Source organism: Gobio gobio (genome assembly GCF_949357685.1).
Source record: "Gobio gobio genome assembly, chromosome: 11".
NCBI lineage: Eukaryota > Metazoa > Chordata > Actinopteri > Cypriniformes > Gobionidae > Gobio > Gobio gobio.
In genome coordinates, this window is record NC_137104.1 from 33,348,971 (window position 1) to 33,371,432 (window position 22,462).

At 40.0% G+C, this 22,462-nt stretch overlaps 1 protein-coding gene across 3 annotated transcripts in view; it reads left to right on the plus strand.

The window, feature by feature from the left end:
- The window catches only part of cratb (carnitine O-acetyltransferase b), a 53,046-nt gene extending 32,171 nt beyond the window's left edge, over nt 1–20,875 (plus strand). For all 3 annotated transcript variants that reach the window (XM_079830124.1, XM_079830126.1, XM_079830125.1), the window contains 7 exons: nt 1,199–1,299; nt 5,949–6,068; nt 17,987–18,109; nt 18,203–18,338; nt 18,435–18,497; nt 18,573–18,710; nt 19,718–20,875. In XM_079830124.1, the coding sequence (XP_079686250.1) occupies nt 1,199–1,299; nt 5,949–6,068; nt 17,987–18,109; nt 18,203–18,338; nt 18,435–18,497; nt 18,573–18,710; nt 19,718–19,921 (885 nt within the window). In that variant the 3' untranslated portion in view covers nt 19,922–20,875. The remainder of the gene's footprint in view (nt 1–1,198; nt 1,300–5,948; nt 6,069–17,986; nt 18,110–18,202; nt 18,339–18,434; nt 18,498–18,572; nt 18,711–19,717) is intronic.
- The last annotated feature ends 1,587 nt before the right edge of the window (nt 20,876–22,462 follow it).

Genomic DNA, 22,462 nt, shown 5'->3' on the forward strand with positions numbered 1-22,462 from the left:
GTTCAGTTTTGTTTTTAATGTAAAAGTAGTTATATTTCGTTTTGTTTCTTTATTAAGTTAATTTAGACAAATGTTTAAAGCATTTTTTTGATTGTTAAATTAAAGTTTTCTTTTTTTTAAGTAACGACCAAGCGGACTGAGTGAGTTAACAACACATGTTTGATCCATTTATCCTCTTAAATCAACACTTAACTTGTCTTGCTTATAATACGTTTTTTTTTTTTTTTGAGGAAACGTGTTCAAAAAGAAATAAATAAAAATTAGGCAGGTTGTCTTAACTTACACCTCTCCGCAAAATTAATATAAATCCGATCTTCAATTCTTGCGCTATATGCACATTTAACGGAGTTCATGTCAACGAAAGCAACAGATATGAGCTGCATTATAGGCTATTCATCAGCTCATTTCAAGATCAAAGACCGTAATATCAGAACGAGTGACCTAAGCACTGTAAGAGCATTGAGTCTCATTAATGAAGATGATTGTGTTTTTGAGCATCTAAGAGGTTCGGCAGTTTGCGTGTTGGCTTGCTTTACTCATTTGCGGCGATACTCTAAACACTGTGAGCCATCTTGACAGTCGTGTTGTCATAGTCTCATGTTGTTTCCACCAGCGCTGCACACCTCATTGTTTCTTTTAATTAATGAATGTCTAAAATATAAAATGAAGGAAAAAACCTGCGTCCCAGGGGCAGAAATAGGGGCTCTTAGTCTGTTCTATAACTGAACAGAATTATTTTTACTAGCTACTATAATGTATCAAAACTGGGACGTAACAGATCTGTGTGTTTTGTATCACTAGTTCATTGCCCGTTCACGGAGCATAAAAGCCCTGCCCGCGTGAGGCGCGCCGCTTCTCCAGATTCCAGCCTTTATTAGAGAGAAGGATATGTTCAGCTCCTTCCCTCCGAAGCTTCGAATATTCGATGTTGATCACTACCAAAGCTTCGAAGCTCAAAAAATGGTATTCGGACCAGCCCTAATTATTATATTGTGTTAAATAAAAAGTGATTTTGCAGTAATTCATTCTGCAAATGTCATCTACATAAATTACCGAACCTAATAAAAACATGGGCTTTTTCTTGGAGCTAAATTCTTTAATGCATTAACTACAACAAAATTGTTATTAATTTCATTTAAGTACTTTAATCAATTTTAGCTTTTTATAATTTTCCTGTTTCTCTGTTTTGTATGTTCAGTTTGTTGTGGGTGAGGATGGCTCTTGGGGTCTTTTGTACGAACATGCGACAGCCGAGGGTCCACCTATAGCCACATTGTTGGATCATGTGCTAGAATACTGGTATTTACAAACTCATGCATGCCTTAAAGGCAAAAACAACCAGATACAAAATCATGTATTATCTTTGCATTGCATTATTAGTACTGATAAAGGCGTCATCTTACTAGCAAGTTTGGTTTTGTTGCACACCTACTACCGTTTTTTCATCGGCCACATAGAAGTGGGTAATATGACCAAAATCTTATATCACGATATGAGTAATTTAATTTCACATTATATTTTTGCTTTAAATAAGCTTTTTATGATATCAAAATGTTTGATAATATTGAAATCTCATTAATCTCATCATACATTTCAATATCACAAAAAGACTAAGGGCCAGATTTACTAACATCTTGCGCCAGTGCAAACCCTCATTTGGTTATAAAGGATTTACTACAGAAAAAATTTGCTCTGAAAAGGTGTGGACACAGTTCTTTTTGCGGCTGACCTTATTGCATATGCATTTGTTGGGGCAAAATTTATGGGAGGAGAGTATGTAAATGAATCATGCAAGGTGATTTACTAAGGTTTATGCTAGTCAATTTACTGGTAGATTTCGTTGGTCATTATGGAAATGATCCGGCTGCGTATGTGTTCTTTAATTTGCGCATCATCAGTAAATCACCCGCAGAACGTTCCACTCCCACCTGCGCTTTTTTTGGAATTGCGCTCTTTCGCTAATTTGCCCTGTTTAGTAAATCTAGCCCTAATACTAGTATAACTAACATAAGTAAAACAATTTTAAAAAACCTTAGGACAAGTAAGCAGTAAGTAATAAAATAAGAACAAAGAAACTAATTTACAATAAAACATAGACACAGATGAAATAGACCTACCTGGAAAAAACTTTCAAGCCCTGGAAATGAGAAATACTGCATAAATTGTATAAAGTAATAAAATGTACAAAACATTGCACAGTCTTCTCTGTGTAAATTATATACATGTATTCTTATTAAAGTTACTGAAGGGATTTAGTCAAGAGCAGTGAGAGATTGTTTGATTAACATTATTGACAGACAGCTGCAAGTTTATTAGGCTACTGTTACTTTAAGATGAAAGCATGGATCTAATATAGTGATACACATGGGTGACATTAGGGCGGGGCATATTTATTGTAGTCTTGTATTGTAGTCATTCAGTTTCCGGAATCGGATGGGAGCTGTCAGCTCCGCTATAAGTTGGAGCGGTTAGTCAGGCCTCCACAGACAGCGCGCGTCCTGAGCGAGATATACATCCACAAGAATGGCCGGTTAATAGCATAAGCAAGAAAAACTCACTGTTCAGAGAGTCACGCTAGTCTTGAGTCTAGTAAACGGCAACCTCTTTAAGTTATTCTTGACTGTGCAGATGAACACCACATCATGAAATAATTGTTCTTGCTTGCGCAAGAAAAAAAACACACTACGTCAGGGGCACAGGAAGATCTTTTAGGTTGGGGATGCTGTTTTTGTTTTGTTTTTTTGTAACAAAGAAACAATATAGATTCTATAAAACACTAAAGCACAACAAGCATATCGGTGAGAACACTCGTTTAAACATCATACACACCGGGACATTTGACATGTTGATTCTTCTTGCAATCGTAATGCAATGGACTAGGGCTGGGCGATATGGAGAAAAAAATATATCTCGATATATTTTGCTATATCTTGATATACGATATAGATCTCGATATCTTTACAGGAAAAATAACCCAAAACCTACTGCAAAAACAAATATGCCAAATACCACAAAGTCTTTTTTTTTATTGAAGTGCAAAGAGGTAGGCAGTTCATGTAGGAACAAAGTAGGGATGCAACAATACAGTAAGTCCACAGTTCAATACATACCTCGTTTTTTTTTACCACGGTTTTCGGTTCGGTTCTGATGGCTAATCGCATCAGATTTTTGCTATTCTATTCTTAGCCGAACAGCAAGAGCTTAAGGAGGAAAAAATACTATTTTTTTATTGCAATACTCTTTCTTTATTTTACTTAAAAGACTTGAAAAACCTTACTTAAACTTAAAACTTTACTTTTAAAAAACCTTGTACACATTCCTAGTGTACTGTATAATATAAAATAAATATATATTTATAAAGATTTACACTGGCAGCTCAGAGCTGTACAGCAGCATTTAAGTATGAAATTGAATTAATAAATGTAAAAATAAAACACTACATAGACTTCCCTATAAAATATACATTGATTCTTATTAAAGCTACTGTATTAGTTTTTCAGTCAAGAGCCGTGAGTGATTTTGTCTTTGTCTTTTGTTATTTTATTTACCACTAAAGGAATAGTTCACACAAAAATGAAAAATCTGTCATTGATTACTTGCGCTCAAGTTGTTTTAAACCTGAATAAAGTTCTTTCTTCTGTTGGACATAACATATATTTTGAAGAATATTGGATCAGCTGTCTGTGTTCAACAGAAGAAATTAATACAGGCTTGGAACAACATTAGAGTGAGTAAATAATGATGACATTTTAGAGTGAACTGTCCCTTTAAGGACAAGCAGCAGCGTGTTCACTAAAGGCTGCCCTGCTGTCAATTTAAGACTTTCACGCATCTAATATACAGACACACGCCGATTTTACTTTCACTTTAGACATAACCGACTGTGTTTGTTAACCTTGTGTGTATTTGACAGTATTAGCGCATTAAGATTTAGTCCAGTAATCACTTGTTTGACAGGCTTTTAGTGCGCGCGCTCGGGAAAGCGCATGATGCCCTACGCGCAAGGCTTTAAAACCGACGCCTTAAACCCGAAGTATCTCCATATAATGGAGCCAGTTGTTTTTAAGACGAGTTCTGTAGCCTCCGAGCTGGTTGCGGACGCCGCCATGACAACACGCGAGGGAAGGGGGAACAAAAGCGAGGAGGCGGGGGGCGAGCGAGCAGGCGCGAGCACAGCACAGAGAAGGCAAACAAGCAAAGTGGCGGAAGCAGAATTAAATATAAAGAATATATCGATATATATGATATGTCAAAATCCATATCGTGTTTAAAAAATTTCTCGATATATTTTAAATATCGAGATATCGCCCACCCCTACAATGGACTATGGCTTACATTAAACCTTTAAATAAAAGTACATTCAAATACATTTAAAAAAAAACATTATTCGCTTTGATGTCGTGTCTGTGGAAGCTGTTTAGCTCTTCACAGAGGAGCAGTGCTGCGGACGGGTTACGGAAGCATATTAAATTATTATTATGATTAGGCTACTTTTATTATTAAATTAAATGTAGCTACAATTCATATGCCCCACGATATTTCGCAGCGCATCAACGCATAACCGACGTGCTGCGAGGATTAGTTAGAGCGTACTCCTCATTTCAAAAACAACTTGTTTAACACAAAAAACTTCTCGATTCACGAAAATAGCATTTTTTTTCCACAATAGGGCCCGAGTGAAATATTAAGAAAATCAATTTGATTAATCTCTCATTGTCTCTAAGCCATAACTCTCGCGCTAAGTTTGCACATTGCGATATGATATCCACTGGTCTGCCCTCATGGTTTAAGATGCAAATATTTTCAATATTGACGTGGCATTTTTCTTTATTTCTTTATGTATACAAAATACAATCATGCACTGTATGCACTACTGTTACGAAACTCGCTTTCAAAGTGCTCGTTGGGAAGGTCGAAAGCAAAATAAAAGGACACGCGAGACAAAAAGGCAATTTAACTATTTATTGATACCACTGCACTCACGTGTCACCATTTAGGCAACTGGTGAAATTAATAAAAATCAACTCACTGACAAACACTCTTAAACAAACAAATAAAAACACAGACCAACACGAACATAAAAAGAAACACAGATAAACACAGCTTGTCAGCTAACGTTACCAGCTTGACATCAGGATGCACACGAAACTTGCGCAGCCCGTCATCCACAGCAGCCATAGCTTATTTCACATAGATCGCTCACAACCCGCGAAAAGTTCAAACGGCTGATGACATCAGCAGGGGGTAGCGCTGACACATCGCTGGGCCTCTGGGATGTTCTATCACTACATATCAAAATTTGATTAGTCAAAGTTATGATCCAATGGAAAATTGCAGCTTCAACTGAAGGCTAGCTATTCAACTAGTGCTGGTCCACGGAGCTGTGATGCGTTTACATGAAATAAATGCAGCTCAGCCTAACAAAAAATAACCAAATTTTTCTGGAAATATAATTGTAACATACTGAAATAGACAGTAATTGAATTTAGACATGTTCAGACAAACATTAATTTAATTTAATTATGAAAAAAAAAAAAAAAATTATTTTGACAGGGCCAGCAGAACCCTGATGGCCCTGACAGCTCATCGCTGCATATACCGAAATTAGTTCTTTCACTGCTTATTGCAGTTGAATGGTTTAAAATCACTTGTTTAAACGCAAGGCTTATAATACATTCAAATGATATATCTTAGTGAAAGAAAAGCATGGTAACATCACGTGAGTGTAACCGCGATAAAGACGGTAATCTAAAATTTCTAGCAAATGACAGATTTCTACAAGTTTGTCGTGTCTACTGGTATATCACCCACCCCTATGGCCATGTGCACTCTTTTCAGTTAATATGTATATAAGGCTGATGGTTTTAACTTGACTGAAATATCGGCTAGTAAGATGCCAGCCTATAAAGACCTTTGTGTAACGTAATTGACATATGTTTCTCTGTTAGTAAGAAATCTGACAGAGTGAGAGCTCCGTTAATTCCTCTGCCCATGCCCAAGAAACTGTACTTCTACATCAATTCTGAGATCAAGTGGGATCTAGAGATGGCCAAGCAGAATCTGGATATGTGAGTTCAAATGCCTGTTATTGTTTTGGGCACTTTTTTATGGTTGATTTAAATGCTAATCCCTATTATGCTCATTTACAGGTTCATAATATAGTTTGAGGTTCATACATTTTACTTTGGGAATTATTTAAATGAGGAATATTGTGTCTACAATATACAATCAAGGGTTTTGTTATTGGACTTTGTGCTTTCCATCTTTGCAGACCTTTTTAATGCTCAAACAGCAACATAACACACTAAAACAAATTGAACATCTAAAAAAATTTTGGCCCTTTTTTTGGAAAAAAACAAAACTGCATGCATTTTGCGGGAGAACATTGTTTTGGTATTGCTTTGGCTCTGCCTGACTGCGCAAATGAAAATGGTTATCCTACTGCCCATAAAACATTCACTACTAGGCTTACCAGATAGTTGTACAGCCAGTTAGATGGAAAGTATCTCAAGCTGACTAGCTGATGATGATATATTTGCTTTACTCATTAATAGACAGTAGTTCCTTGAAAATAAATTCCAGCACAGCCCTACATAATGAACCATAATGCGTCTCTTTTATAATAAGCACTGAATTGTGAATAGTTTTGTAGAATGTTATATGCACAATGAATATGCTAATTAGCGTATGATATCATTTTGTGACTATTTGAGCAGGCTCCAGCTACTTTCCCTTGGCAACAGTGGGTAAACAAATTTTGTAGTTAGTTTATATTGTATTGTTGTTTTTTGTTTATTTTGTTGTGTATTTAGTTTCCACTAGGGATGCACTGATACCTCTTGTTCCAGAATGACGCTGATGCCAATACTTTAATTTTTGATACTACCGATACCTGTAATTTCACTTTTTCAATAAATTAGGTTGAGAAACCATAAGAATATGGATTATATTAGTTGATTTAATTTGTTTAGAACATATACATTTCCTTCAGTTATTTCCCTGCTTAATTATCCGGGTTAAAATGTATTGTACAAGCTTCTGTTACTTTCACTGTTATTTCTGTTTGCTCTATCATGTATTCTCTTTCATTTAATAGTACATCACATATTTAGAGTTTCTTCAGCAGGGCTCAATGCTAAGGATTTTTTCTACTGGCCTGGGCTGCGTTTCCCAAATGCATTGTAAAGCCTAAATTGATCATAGAGACTATTGGTGACAATTGTTCCAAGATCAACGTAGGTTTACGATGCTTTTGGGAAATGCAGCCCTGGTTGTGTTAGTGGTTCAAATGTTTAGATACTAGTGAAATCTGTGACCCTGGACAACAAAACCTTTGTTAGGATTGGACAATATTTGGCCGAGAGACAACTATTTGAGAATCTGGAATCTGAGGGTAAAAAAAAACCCAAACAAAATATTGAGAAAATCACATTTTAAAGTTGTCCAAATGAAGTCCTTAGCAATGCATATTACTACTAATAATTAATGTTTTATATATTTACAGTAGGAAATTAACAAAATATCTTCATGGAACATGATCTTTACTTAATATCTTAATGATTTTTGTCATAAAAGAAAAATTTATAATTTTGACCCATACACGTTGTATTGTTGGCTATTGCCACAAATATACCCCGTGATTGGTGTTGTGGTCCAGGGTCACATATCACAATTCTCTATTACAATTTTGATACTACAGCAAAAACTACTAGCCTAATTCATGTAAATTTAAAACAAGACAAGTAAGCAGTCCGTAACAAAATAACAACAAACCAGGAGTCCCCCTGTCACAGGGGGACGAAGGGTCCTCACACTATATTCCATTCCGTAACCAGGGCAAACTGCTCATCTGGGTAAAAGGGGACTTGGCTTTTGTTTTGAGGCACAGTGTAGACACATTTGATGTGAATTAAAATGTAATTGAATGCTGGTTATACTCACAACACATAGCACCATTCGTTTCTTAAGTCATGGCTGGTTCAAGTCAGGCTTTAGCTCATTATTTGAGAAAGCGAACCATTCTGGTGGAAAAGCGGAAGCTGTGATAATACATGTCATAGGGTTATAGACTGCTGAATCTTTGTTAGTTAATAATAAGTTTGTGTGGGTGTTTAAATTATGTTTTAATGATTAATCGTGCAGCTCTTGTTTCCCATAAATTTTTACTCTTTTTGCTGTTTATAAAAATGTATATGGATTTTTTTCAAAGACTGTTGTAAATTCCTTATATCTGTGGTGTAAAAGTTGTCTGGCTTGATGAGATCTATATATGTGCAAAGCTTGGTGATCTGTACGTTATTGTTTATTGTCATTATAAAAACATCTGTGGATATTCCAGATTGCAAGGTTAACTTGCAGTCACATATACCTTGAACTCTCGGTTGATTAACCCAAACCTTGCTTACTCGAGGTATGCTGGTTCCAAAAATGAGTCTGGGAGTAAGCTCAGACAGACAACTCAGAGTATGTTTACTCGCAAGACATTCTCAACAGAGCGACGAATCAATGATTCACCATGGAAACTGGAGACCACTTTGTCCCAAAGTGAAGGGTGCGCACTTCAAAGTGCAAGAATGAGCCTTCGAAGTGCACAAAGGCCGAACCCAGGGACAGGGTTGCCAGGTCTGCACAACAAAACCTCTCCAATTGCTAATCAAAAGTAGCTAAATCACGGCCAAAATGCGGCAAAACGCGGGGGGCGGGCGGTAGAAATATTGCTGAAGTAAAGACAACTTAAACCTCTGGACTAAGGTTATACAAACAACCCCACAGCAACAGTAAATTCTGCCCAATTCCAGACTTGGAAACACTGAACCGAGCGTCGTTAAATGGGCTATAGCAGGTGTGTGACAACTGACAGTGGACATTTGTGAGGGGATTTTAAAAAGAGAAATAGAGCAGAATTTTTTTTTTTTTTTTTTTTTTTTGGCTTTTTATGAGATTTTATTGGATTTTGATATGCTTCAAAGCCTGCAACGATGGGAGACCGGACCATAACCAGGTAAATCTGTAGACTATGGTTAAATATTTAATCTTCAGCAAGTTGCAACTATTAGTTAACAGTTTATTTCTTATGTTACTGTTACAATATATTTTCACATTTATATATTTACGTCTAAGTCTTTATTTAAGTACTTATTTTTATTCAACTCACATAATCTCAGATGCATTGTACTTTTATGACATGGCAGCTGTCAGCTGATTCAGCCCCGCAAACCTGCGGACAGTGGAAATATACACTCATCACAGATGAAGATGTCCCGCTGGCACAGGCCTTACCAGGGTCTCTATTGTGAATAAAATAATTTAAAGCAGGTGAACACGGAGTAAATTTTAAGTGTGAGCGGGAGGGTGTGGAATTGATCACATAGCGGGAGCGGGACGAAAAAAACTTACTCGATTACTCACGTAACCTCGGTTCCCTGAGAGAGAGAACGAGTATTGCGTATGGGAAAAGCTCCTTTTCTCGAGAACATGAAGCAAAAACTTTATTCTATAAAGTATCTATGTAAAGCGCAGTGCAGGCAGGGTGCAGGGGGGTGAGGCGGGTGCAGCCTCCTGGTCCCTTTAAGAAAGCGCACAATAAGCTCGCTTTTCCCCAGTGATTGTCCCGAGACCTGAACGTGATATGCTGCTATGGCAGCAACATACACCTTGATCATGGAGGGGGAACAACCAGTGTCCATTAGCTCTTGAAGGAAGGTGAGCACTTCTGCCACCTCGCACGAGTGTGCATTGAGGTTTCGTGCTGTACACCAGTTAGAGAATACCGACCATTTCAGTGCATAGAGCTGCCTGGTTGCGGGGGCTCTAGCTTCAGAAATAGTATTCAGAACTCTTTCAGAGAGGTCCCCGGGTATCCGTTGATGGGCCATACGTGGAGGGCCCACAATTCGGGACGGGGATGCCAGATTTTGCCTCTCGCCTGCGTGAGGCGGTCTCTCCTCAGTGGAATCGGCCTCTCCTCAGTGGAATCGGCCATAGGGCTGTGTCTGACATCTAAGTCAGTTTGGAGATCCATATTCGGTTTTTCGACAGCGGAGCTATTAATAGCACTGTGGATTCGGTTTCCTTGATCTTTCTGATGGCCTGTGGCAACATCGCGATCGGAGGAATAGCATACAGAGGGTGACTGGGCCAGACGTGGGCCAGCGCATCCTTGCATTTGGAGAAAAATATTTGGCAGAGCATTGTCTTCTGAGGCGAAAAGATCTACTTTCGCTTTGCCGAAGGTGCTCCAAATCAACTGAATTGTCTGTGGGTGAAGGGACCATTCTCGGGGAATGCTGCCTCTTGATAACCTATCCGGACTCTGATTCAGGATACCTGGCATGTGAGCCACTCTCAGGGAGCTCAGGTAGTGCTCTGCCTTTAAAAGGAGGTGTTTCGCCATGGAATGTACAAATCCTGATTCCAGATCGCCCTGGCAATTTATATAGGATACCACTGACATGTCCGTTCGGACCAGGACGTGGTAACCCTTTATGTACGGTAGGAAAGCTCTTAGGGATAGAATGATCGCTTTAATCTCTATACAGTTTATGTGCAGCCTTTTCTCTGATTCTGCCCATTGGCCAGAGACTGGCTTGCCCTCGTGTAGGGCGCCCCAACCTAGGTTGGACGTATCTGTCGAGACCACTTTCCGTTTCGTAACTGTACTCATAATCACACCTGTCTGGTACCAGGTGGTCGCCTTCCAAGGAGCCAGAGCTTTGACACAGCTGTGGTTCACTTTGATGCGAAACTGGCCTGATCGCCATGCGTGAGCCGGAACGCGGGAGTTCAACCAGTGTTGAAGGGGGCATGTGTAATAGACCCAGTTTGAGTACTGCCGAGGCCATAAGACATAGCATCCTCTGAAAACGTTTGAGAGGAATGCACGCGCCAGCTTTGAATGACGCCGTCATGTTCTGAATGGAGAGGGTGTGCTGTGACGTAAGCCGTGCCCTCATTTGTATTGAGTCTATGACCGTACTCAGGAAATAAATATTCTGGGTGGGAGACATTGAACTCTTGGCGGTATTGATCCTGAGACCCAAACATTCTAGATAGTTGAGGAGCCAGGACCTGTGGGTCATTAACTGTGTCTTTGATTGGGCTATGACAAGCCAATCATCGAGGTAGTTGAGTATACGCATGCCTTTTAGCCTCAGTGGGGCTAAGGCTGCGTCCATGCACTTCGTAAAAGTGCGAGGGGCCAGGGATAACCCGAATGGCAGGACTGTGTATTGATAAACCTGACCCTGGAAAGCGAATCTCAAGAATGGCCTGTGACGGGGTGCTATCTGAATGTGAAAATAGGCATATTTCAGGTCATCTGTGAAAAACCAATCCCCCGGGCAAATGTGCGTGAGGATTTGTTTCACTCTCTTCATCTTGAACGAGCGCGTCATGAGTGCTTTGTTCAGATGTCTGAAATCTAGGATGGGTCTGAGGCCACCATCCTTTTTCGGGACGAGGAAGTAGCGGCTGTAAAAGCCTGACTCGCTTAGTGTCGGGTGCACCGTTTCCACCGTTCCCTTTTCTAACAGTTTCGATACCTCGGCGTGGAGCACTTGACTCACGCTGCTTTTCACTGAGGTCTTGACCACGGCGCGAAAGTGCGGGGGTCTGCGAACGAACTGTAGCGAGTAACCTCGTTTTATTATGTTCAACACCCAATTTGATATACTGGGAATGGCCTGCCAGGCCTGGGCCCGTGAAGCTAGGGGTTGAATTAGAATCGGGGTTGGGCCGCTTACTGATAGGGACCCGGTAACCCGGTTGCTTTGTGGTTGTAACACTGTGGGGATAGTGTTTATGTTTGGCGCCGTGCACTTTGTAGTGGGCGCGCGCATTAAATTTGTGGCACAGGACAGCACGTGCACTGAGTGGGAGGTGTTCGAGTGTAGGGGTGAATACTGTGAAGTAGGCACACTGTCTACAGAGAAAATGCTCTTTTTGAGATTTATTTGGGTCGCTGTGAAAACAGCGTTTGTGTGAAGGCGAGCGCTTTTGACAATAGGCTCGTTGACTGCAGAAATGAAGTCGCCAGTCACCTGATTGTAGAGGACTGGGAGGCCGAGAGTGTGTGGTGGGGGTCCGGCCGAGGCGGGACCTGACCACCACCTCTTCCTTCTCACGGCTAGGATGGCTTCTGTGGCTCGGGTCTCAACAAAGCTTTGGGTCGAGGTCCCCGAAGCTCGGGCTGCCTGCTGCGGTTCGCTGAGCGTGATCGTTGCCAATTCCTAGATGTTGAGCCAGGCTGTGAGGTCAGCAGCGCTGCCTTGGCGGGTTGACGGGGTGGCGCTTTGTGACGGCCAGAGGAAGAGCTGGAGCGTTTAGGCAGAAAGGGCTTCATCGCTTGCAACGCTTTCAGTGCCTCCGTAAAGCGCTCGGCAAAGCCAACTACCGCCATACCAAAAAGACCAGAGGAGGAAATGGGAGCATCCAGGAAGGAGGCCTTGTCGGAGTCCTTCATCTCTGTGAGGTTCAGCCACAGGTGGCGTTCCAGAATGGTCAAGTTGGCCATGGTCCTCCCGATGGCCTGCATCCTTCAAAGTGTCAGAGTCAGGAACAGACTTGTCCAGAGAGGAGGAAGAGTTTGGCCTGGTAAACTTGAAGGACGTCCATAGTGTGGAGCGCCGAAGCAGCTTGGCCAGCGGAGGCATACGCTCGACTGGCGAAAGCTGATGTGGTGCTTTTTCTTGCGCAGTCCGAGAGGCGCGGGCAGGGCGGGAACATCGAAGCTGGCGAGGCAAGCCCTCAGGGTCTGCAGCGCCATCTCGTCTCAATCTCAGTGTGGTTCCGTCCAAGAAACGTCACACAGATGATGTGGCGGTCATCGCCGAGGAGAGGGCCTCTGCACGAGGCACAGGAAGGGCGAGGCATTTGCAACAACACCCGGCTCTTTTTGAAAGTGGGGTTGCAGCGGCAACACACAACATAGACAGCAGAATAAAGGATATAATATCACGCCGGATGGCGCAGAGACCAGGCGGGAATCTGGCGTCCTCAGGGCTGCAGAGAAGTTCCGCTGAGTGCTTTTCGATGGTGGTGCTTCAATTCCGAAGATCATCGCGAAGGTATCGCTGAAGGAGATTAAATCTGAATTCCTATGGCTTAACACGGTCTTTTATAGCCTCAATATGCTAATTCTAGCAACCTTTTTCAGCTGGATTTTCTAGCGACCCTTATTGGTTCGCTCTCTCAGCCGGCTCGCCATAGGTTCCTGCAGTTGCCGCAGCACAGCCAATCAGCGCGCAGCTCGCGCTGTTCTATCTGCTGTGCAGCTGCACTGCGCTTATCATAGATACTTTATAGAATAACGTTTTTGCTTCATATTCTCGAGAAAAGGAGCTTTTCCCATATGCAATACGAGAGACCTCTCGAAAGGGAACAGCCCCTCGTAGATCTGATTTGTATTCAAAGAAAGTGCAGAAAAAAAGAAAGATAAAAGAAAAAAGAAAGAGAGCGAAAAGGGAGAGAGTTGACTGATTCCTCTTCTTGAGAGAATGGTTGAGAAATAAATAAATAATTTATGCAACTTAAAATTGGGAAATTAAACTTTATCTTGCCAGGTTGCTCAGGGCAGGGAACTGGGAACTGTGCGAATGCCACCACTAAACGTTTTGTTTACTTCAAGTTCAAGCACGGTTGGCTGTTGTGTTCAATAGTAGCCTATCCAGGCTACACCAGAGTTACCGACCGCTACCGTTTTTCACTGGGAAATTTAATCCCACGCTGCAAGAAATCTGATCGAGTGCCGCGGGAATGCAGACCAGTCTATACAAATCCTGTACTCCTGTAGTGTGCTATAAATTCTGGGATAGGGTAGGCTGCGAACTTGTGCGAAGGTTCCATCTGTTGTACCCTTCCTTTGCCTGAGAAACAGAGGGTGCATGTTGAAGTCGCTTTCGAATTGCGGCAGCCTTCGTCGCGCCACTGTGACGCAATCGCACTTCAAATGCGCCCTTCAGAGGGTGCAGCCTTCACATTGGGACAGCCTTCGTAGTGCCGCTATGACGCAATCGCACTTCAAATGCGGCCTTCACATTGGGACACAGTTTAAGAAAAAGCGTGCCATTCTACTTCCTCTTCTTTTGTTTAATGGCGATTTACATAACCTACTTAGTGCTCATCGCCACCTATTTGGTGTTTGTGCAATCATTTTTTCAATCTTTTTGTTTAATAAGTGATCTTTATTCACTGAGAATTAGGATTATATTGTTTATTTGTTGCTAATTAATTGAATGCAGATACATGTGTGGATGTCAACAAAATAAATAATAAATAGATTTGAATTGAATTAACATTTAAACGTTACCTTGTTATAATAGTGCTTTAGAATTAATTTATAATATTGTATATTATACAACTGTAACTATATCACAAATTTTGTTATATAACTATATTAATTATATAACACGCATCTGAATACCTCTTAAGCAAACTAACCCTGGAACATAACCTGCTCCGGAGCAGGTTATGTTCAGAGAGTAAGTTGCTACGGCCGGAACCGAAAGTTGAGTTTATCCGCTAACTTACTCTTAAACTTACCCAGGTATGTCACATAACATTCTTTCTGGAATACTCCCCTGAAGCAATTAGAGAAAGAGGAAAAAAAGAGATATTTAAAAGTTTGTGGATATGTCTTCCTTCCATCAATTGGTGGCACCACAACCTTGACCCACACTAGCCACATCAATGTGATCAGTCCACAAAGCCAAACATATGGGTCCAATGAGCAGTAAATCACATGATGCACACAGAAGATATAGGCCACTTCCTGTTTCATATTTTTTCTTTATTTTTCTGCAATTTAGCATCTTCAATGTCTTGGCATGATTTTGTGCCACTTACATCAATCCCCAAGGATTCTTTCAAAATCAACAGCATGCCATTTTCAAACAATCCAAAATGGCCGACTTCCTGTTGGGCAGAGCTAATGAATGGTAATAGGAAATATGTTTGTCATGTTGAGAGCAATATCCCTATGAAAATTCATTAATATCAGACAAAATCTGTGGCACCTACAGCGATAAATACATTTTTAAATTGTAGCGGATGCTATGGAGTCCACTGGCCACATCCAAAACAAATGACCATCGAATTATGAAGTCCTGCTGAGCTTCTACCAGTGTGACAATTTTTGTGAGTTTTCACGTATTCCAAAGTTATGAAATATGCAATTTCAGACTTGGTGGTGCTGCTCCAAAATTGCGGTATCAAATCAAAAGATGTTCTAAGACAAATTTTCTGTTAACTTTCACGTGTTCCCTTGACTACGCCCAAGCACAACTTTTCACAGGTATGATGCCTCCAAAAATGGGTGAATTCTCTAAAGGATTAAAAAAAAAAATAATATTAGTGAAAAAACATGCAGAGACAGTAGGGCTTTAGCACCTCTGGTGGGCCCTAATAATCCAATAACAAATAGCATGCATAAATATAGATGAATCTATATTAAAGTTCCAAAAATCATTCAGTCAAGAGCTGTGATAATTTCTTTGTCCTTTGTTGTTTGATTAGCGTTAAAAACAGCAGCACGGATCAAATATACTGTTACACATGTGTTATATCGCTCAGCTGTTTTCTTTCACTTAAGACATAACCAACTATGTTTAGGATACTCACAAAGACAGGCATTTTTGCTAAATTTTGTGCGAATTCATCATCAGTTCAAGCGCAAGAAGATGTGAAAGAATTTAATGCAGTATTCAAGTGCCGTATGAGAGGTGGCTTTATGGGTGCGCGTTACAGATGTTTGCACACAGTAAACTTCTTGTCCTGTAAACGTCCTGTAATAATGTTGGAAACCACTCATACATAAATCACGTAACAGTTCAAGTTTTTACTTGCATATACAATTTTGTTACGAAATATGACATTTATGTGATTTAAAGGGTTGGTTCACCCAAAAATGAAAATTCTGTCATCATTTACTTATGTCGTTTCAAACCCGTGAGACCTTCGTTCATATTCGGAACACAAATGAAGATATTTTTGATGAAATCCGAGAGCTCTCTGACCCCCATAGACAGCAACATAATTAACACTTTCAAGGCCCAGAAAGGTAGTAAAGACATTGTTAAAATCAGCTATGTGACTACAGTGGTTCAACCTTAATTTTATGAAGTGACAAGAATACTTTTTGTGCGCAAAAGCAAACAAAAATAACAACTTTATTCAACAATTTCTTCACATCTGTGCCAGTCTCCTATGCAGTTTACATTGTAAATACAGTGCAGCTCCTGCGTCATCATCAAACCGCTTCGGCTGCTGCAGAACTTGAAAAGCGATGCACTGTTGCGTAAACCCCGTAGGAGACTGACACAGACTAGACAAAATTGTAATATATGCTAGAACTTTTCAGTTTCTAAGCTATTTTATTCATAAATCACAGAACCGTGTTGACGATACATTTCTGCGCCATTGAATGTTTCTGTGTACGCACAATCTGCACTTGAGTTGCGAGCTGCTTTCTGTATGTTTGAGCATCCAGATGGTATAATCAAACATATATTGTGGAGCTCTCTTGGAGTATGCATTTATTTGCCATTTTAACTTTTAAAATGTTTTTCTTAACTTTTGGAAACGGGGTGTAAAAGTGGACTGTTTTGATGATGGGAGTTTTTGAATTTTGCAGCATGTCAAGTTGAAAGTTTATGTTTGAAAAATACAATAACTCCGATATTTTGATTATTCCTATTTAATAATTGTTTAATTGACACGCCATCCTCAATAAACCCGTCTCCGGCTTGTTGCCTCCGATCTTTCGAATATGACCTCTGACCTGTAAAGTTGTCCGAATAATAATCATACGCTGTTTGTTAATTGGCCATAGGAGAACTGGCACCCCGACTGAGCCTGGTTTCTCCCAAGGTTTATTTTTCTCCATTAGGTCACCTGATGGGGTTTTGGTTTCCTTGCCACTGTCACCACTGGCTTGGCTTGCTCAGTTGGGGACACTAAATTTTTCAACTAAATATCCAAATAAATCTAATTATTAAACTAAATTAACCATATAAACTAAATTACTGATCTAATTACTGATCTAAAGCCCACATTGTCACTGTATGATAATTTAAATGAACTGATGACATCACCGTTTTCTCCAGAACGGCTATACGGCTGAATACAATTCTGTTGCATTATTTTCCTGTTTAACACTGTGAAGCTGCTTTGAAACAATCTGCATTGTTAAAAGCGCTATATAAATAAAGTTGACTTGACTTGAAAACAGTTCATATTCTGTCTGATATGCAGACCACCAGTTAACACTTTTTTTGTCTGATATCCAAAACCGTCATTAAGCATCTTCCATCTGCCAAGAGACAGGGGAAGAGTAGGGAGCAGGAGACAAAGTGATGGTAGAAATGGGTAGAGTTCATTGAACAATCTTAGTTAAGTACTGTGTTGGACTTCATCTGACCAGCACAAATTCAACATGTGTTTATACCCAAGCAATGGAAATGCAATAAAATTACTGCTACACAACATGAAGATATTTTCTTAACTCTAATTTACTACACCTAAAACTGCAATAGAAAAATAATATAAAATTGAAAATAGTATATATTATAAAATTTAGTATGAAATAGATTTAGTAATATGAAAAAAGTGGCATAAATTAAGTACAAAACAGATGTATGTTGCTATTACGAATTCTTTGATGGGTTTGAATAATAAATGCCATTGGCAAGTCTGAGCTGCAAGCACCACTCTACATGAGTATGTGTAAATATTTGCAGTTTGGGAAATACTTTGGCATCGCCGGTATTTTAAGGCTTGGATGCCACAACACAGAAATATGAATTGAGACGGTGGCCTTTTCAGGCTGAACAACAGATAGAACTTTGTATAACCTGTGTAGTGGTGTTAGGAAAAACTGTGCCTTTATGATCGTTCCAGTGATGATGTGTATATTAGGAAGTGGAGGAGATCAAGCACTGAAAGCAGATACAAGAAGCTAATCTGTATTTTTGAATCCAAATTCTCCCCTTAGTCTCATCAACGATTTGGACATCAAATGTTTTAACTTCCAACGCTTTGGAAAAGAGTTTGCCAAACAACTCAAGCTGAGTCCAAACTCCTTCATCCAGGTGGCGATTCAGCTAGCCTACTACCGGTAAGACTTTCAAAGAAACCGTTCTATCATCAAGTAACAACAGATAATTCAATGAATTAATAAAGTGCGCATTTGGTCCCTTTTCTCTGCTAGAGTTCACAATGAAGTGTGTGCAGGATGTGACATCGCCTCTCTGAGGATGTTCAGGGGAGGACGAACAGACTACATCCGTTCTCCAACCAATCAGATGCTGAGCTTCATCCAGGCCTTTGATGATGATGCAGTTTCTGTGAGTAATTAGGATAATGGAGAGGAGGAGACCAAATGAGATGTCACATTTATTGGTAGCACTTTATTAATGCGTGCCTGTTTGCATGCATTTTAGAGAGAAGCCAAGGTGCAGCTGCTGAGAGAGGCTGTTGATGCATACAGCATCCTCACAAAGCAGGTGAATAACTAACAGGTTTGCACGTGGAAGATCCTAATTTTTGTTGACTGCATAATGTCTGCCATTTTTGATCAGTCGCTGATGGGACAGGGTATAGACCGCCACCTGTTGGGTCTTAAACTTCAAGCCATTGAGGAGGGACTGAGCGTGCCCAGAATTTTCATGGACACAGCCTATGGACTTGCAACTCACTGGAAACTCAGAACAGGACAGGTAACTTGATTGTAATTACATAAAAAAAAAATAAAAAAAAAATCATTTTATGGTCTTAATTTTATTTTTAAGACCTTAAGGCTTTCTACCAAAAATACAGTATTATTTAGCATGAAGGTTGCTATAAACTATAATAGAAACAATACAATGCAAATGGATAGATATACTTTTTTTTTTAATGCCCCTTTTTTTTAAAGGCATAAATACACATGACCGGAAGAAGCGGTTGGCATAATAAAGGCTCCACTGCTCTCGAGCCGTGTGTCACGCTTCTCACTCATAAGCAAACTCTCCAGTGGCCTCGTTTCACTCCGACGGCTTTCAGCCCCTCCCTGCTTCACACTACAGTAACGTTAATAAATCTTTAATAGCTCATCCATGAATGATTCCCATGATTCTGCAAAATCAAGGCGTCATCAAGCTACGCCTTTGTTTTGTTTGAATAAGTGACCTCTAGCGGCAAAAATTACATATTGTGCCTTTAACAGGGGCTTAAAGACTGCATGCTATATCTTTATTATGACCATTTAATGTGATGATGTGGGACTTTCATGTGACATTAATCAAAAGCTTACCTAAACTAGACAGGAACAGGTTGAGCCATTTCATTATTTTGTTTTAAAAAACTAAATTGAAGCAGTCACACATAGAGTGTACTTGGGAGGAGTTTATCCCAGTGTCTTGGGTCATAGGCAGGGAAACACCATGGACAGATGGCCAGTCCATCACAATTGTTATAGGGTCAAATAACAACTAAACAGAACCAAATTACCTTCTTTCTTTTACTTTGGTCTATAGCCTTATTGTTCATTCATCTCAATTTTGAGAGTGTTGTAGGTGTTTTGGATTGTTGTGAATGACACCCTACCCTTTTTCCGTTCTCTACCTTTCCAAAGCTTTCCATGCCCATTTAAATTGTTCGATTTACACAGCAGGCCTAAACGGTGAGGAAAACCACAATGAAAGCTGTTATATGTCGTTGTCCTTTGTTCACATCCTCCTCGCAGGTGCCCACCATTACAGACAGTGTGATGTGTTTTGGACCACTGGTTCCAGATGGCTATGCAGTATGTTACAATCCACAGCAAGATCATGTCCACTTCTCCATAACTGCTTTCAACTGCTGTGAGGAAACCAACGCAGAGAAACTGGCTCTCACACTGGAACAGTCGCTTTATGATCTCCAGGAGTTATTTCAGCCCTCCGTATAGCACAGTCTAGACATCCAGAGACTAAGAATCAGTTTTAAAACTCTAATCCAGCATTGCAGCAGCTTCAGGAACAGTGTTTTAATATGTGATGAACAGAATGTACTCCTGAAAGTGCCAAGCTTTGTTAAATGACTGGTCTTTGAGCAAATGCAAGTGGTCTTAATGGAAGTTTGCAAGAAGTATAGTGCATTTGAGATGAAAAATTAGATGCAGATGTATGTGTATGATGGACCATTTGCTAATAAGAAATGCATGATTGCCATTATTATTTTTATTATAAGAACTGTCATAAATGCTTAAGCTAGTGATCTAATGCTGTGGACTTGGGTCCCTCTGCAGCTTTGTCAAAGATCATAGAGTTTAAAATGAAGTCTGATTTTGTGTGACGTTACATACCAGCAGGTCAATTTGATAAACATTTCTTGCTCATATAATGTGTGCTTTGTCAGCAATTGACTAAATATGTAAAATTAACAATTCGATTTGTGTGAAATCATTGACCGTTACAAAAGCTGTGTTATCATTACTATTAAAGCAGATAGGAGATGTTGCTCGTTATGTCCTGAATAAAACATGTTATCTAGTAATAAATTGAGTACATTGGTAACGGTTTTCTTCTTATGAGTTTTCTTCTACAAACTTTTGCTAGAGATCTCCACATTTCCTCTCATTCAAGTTAACAAATGTTCTCTATATTTGACCACAAAGTATTTCGTTTTTTCTTTTGAAAATTGGAATCACATGGAAACGAACCTTTTTTTCACGATAATACAGTGATGAAATGTATTTGGACGAACCACCACTACTCCAAAAGGGGATTTAACATTTTAAAAAATCTTAATTTTATATATTAATTTACCTACCATGTGCCCCAACAAATACTGCAAGTAGAATATAAATCAAGTAGTGTTGTCAAATCGATTAATCGCATCCAAAATAAAAGTTTGCTTACATAAAATGTGCGTGTACTGTGTATAATTATTGTTATTGTATAATTGTAATTATTTATAAATACACATTCATTCATGTATATATTTAAGAAATATTTTCATGTGTATATACTGTATATATTATAATTGATATGATATATAAATACATATTTTATATATAAATATAAAAAAATCTTAAATATGTGCATGTGTGTGTATTTATATATAAATAATAATTATACACAGTACACACATGTAAACATCAAAATCATTATACAAATTGCATTTTTTTTAAAGTCAGTGCTTTAGAAAATAGTAACTTTCTTTTTTCTGTTTTTGAATATGAAGGAGGATAGCAAAGTTGTTCAACCCCTCTGGCGGATTGATTGTATGATTTTATTCATCTCAAGTATGAGATGGCTTGAATGTCTTCTGATCAAACTTTACCTCAATTTGAATGATCAGTGCATCAATGATTTCATAAAAGTTCTATCTGCAAAACTCCTCAGATGTACTGAACTTGCGGACTGTTAAATGCTGCATCAGTTTTCTTTGGTGGTGAAATAACACTGGGTTTTCCAGATGGAGCACAATGATTTGCTTTGTCCTTTGTTGTCCACTTCTGCTGTGCTTAACTTAAAAGGTCTATCTCCAGGGTTTCCGCGGGGTCATAAAAAGTCATAAATTTAACAATAAGAATTTAAGGCCATAAAAAGTCATAAAAACGTCCGGATTTTCCATACAAGGTCATAAAAAACATTTAGCCACGTCTAAAATAGATATGCTCGTCTGTTAATTTGTTCTTCCATCAAAATGCGGCTATGGCATTCATTTGTTTCCCTCTCGTGTAGGGTTGTATTAGAATGAGGTTCTCTTTCATAGGTTCACTCGACGCTGCGTCACTTTAATGACGTAATGGGACGCCCTCTGGGTGTGCCGATTGTCTGAAGCCCTTATAGAATCACGCCAATTGATTGGCTGATGGCGCGCACGTCGCCCCACCTGACGTAGTCACCTATATTAGCGCTCGCGCGCGCCATCTGCTCCTCAGATTTCTCTGCCTTCACGAAGCGGCCATTTCATGCCCTTCGGTTATCGATTTTTCTGGCCCAAAAACAGTCGATATTTACCTCAGCACTTCAGCGACCGCGGATTGTGGAACTTTGTTCTCCTTGTGGTGAAGTGCTATGGAATTCCGACGTTGCCCACCGCCGTGCACTCGCTTCATCGCGATCGACGATCCCCACAGTAAGTGTGTTAAATGTCTGGGATTTCCACACGCACGCGACGCGGTTCAGGGGTTCTCTAACTGTAAATACTGCGATAACCTCCTTCTCAAAACCCTCCGCTCGAGGCTCGCGGTTTTTGAGAGGGAGTCATCCGTTTTTCCCCGTCGCGCTCCCGAGGCCGCGCAGGCCTCTCTTGGATCCGCGACCTGGGGTTCGGATGTAGAGCTCGAGGATGTGGAGTGCGAGCAGACGGGCCTCGCCCTTTCTCTCCCTCTCTCCCCCGAGCATGTGCGCGGGACTCCGCCTGTGGAATACTCGCACGATTATCTCTGTCCCAGCCCGGAGGCACGCGATGCGGTTTCCTTCGGACTGGAGGATGTCAT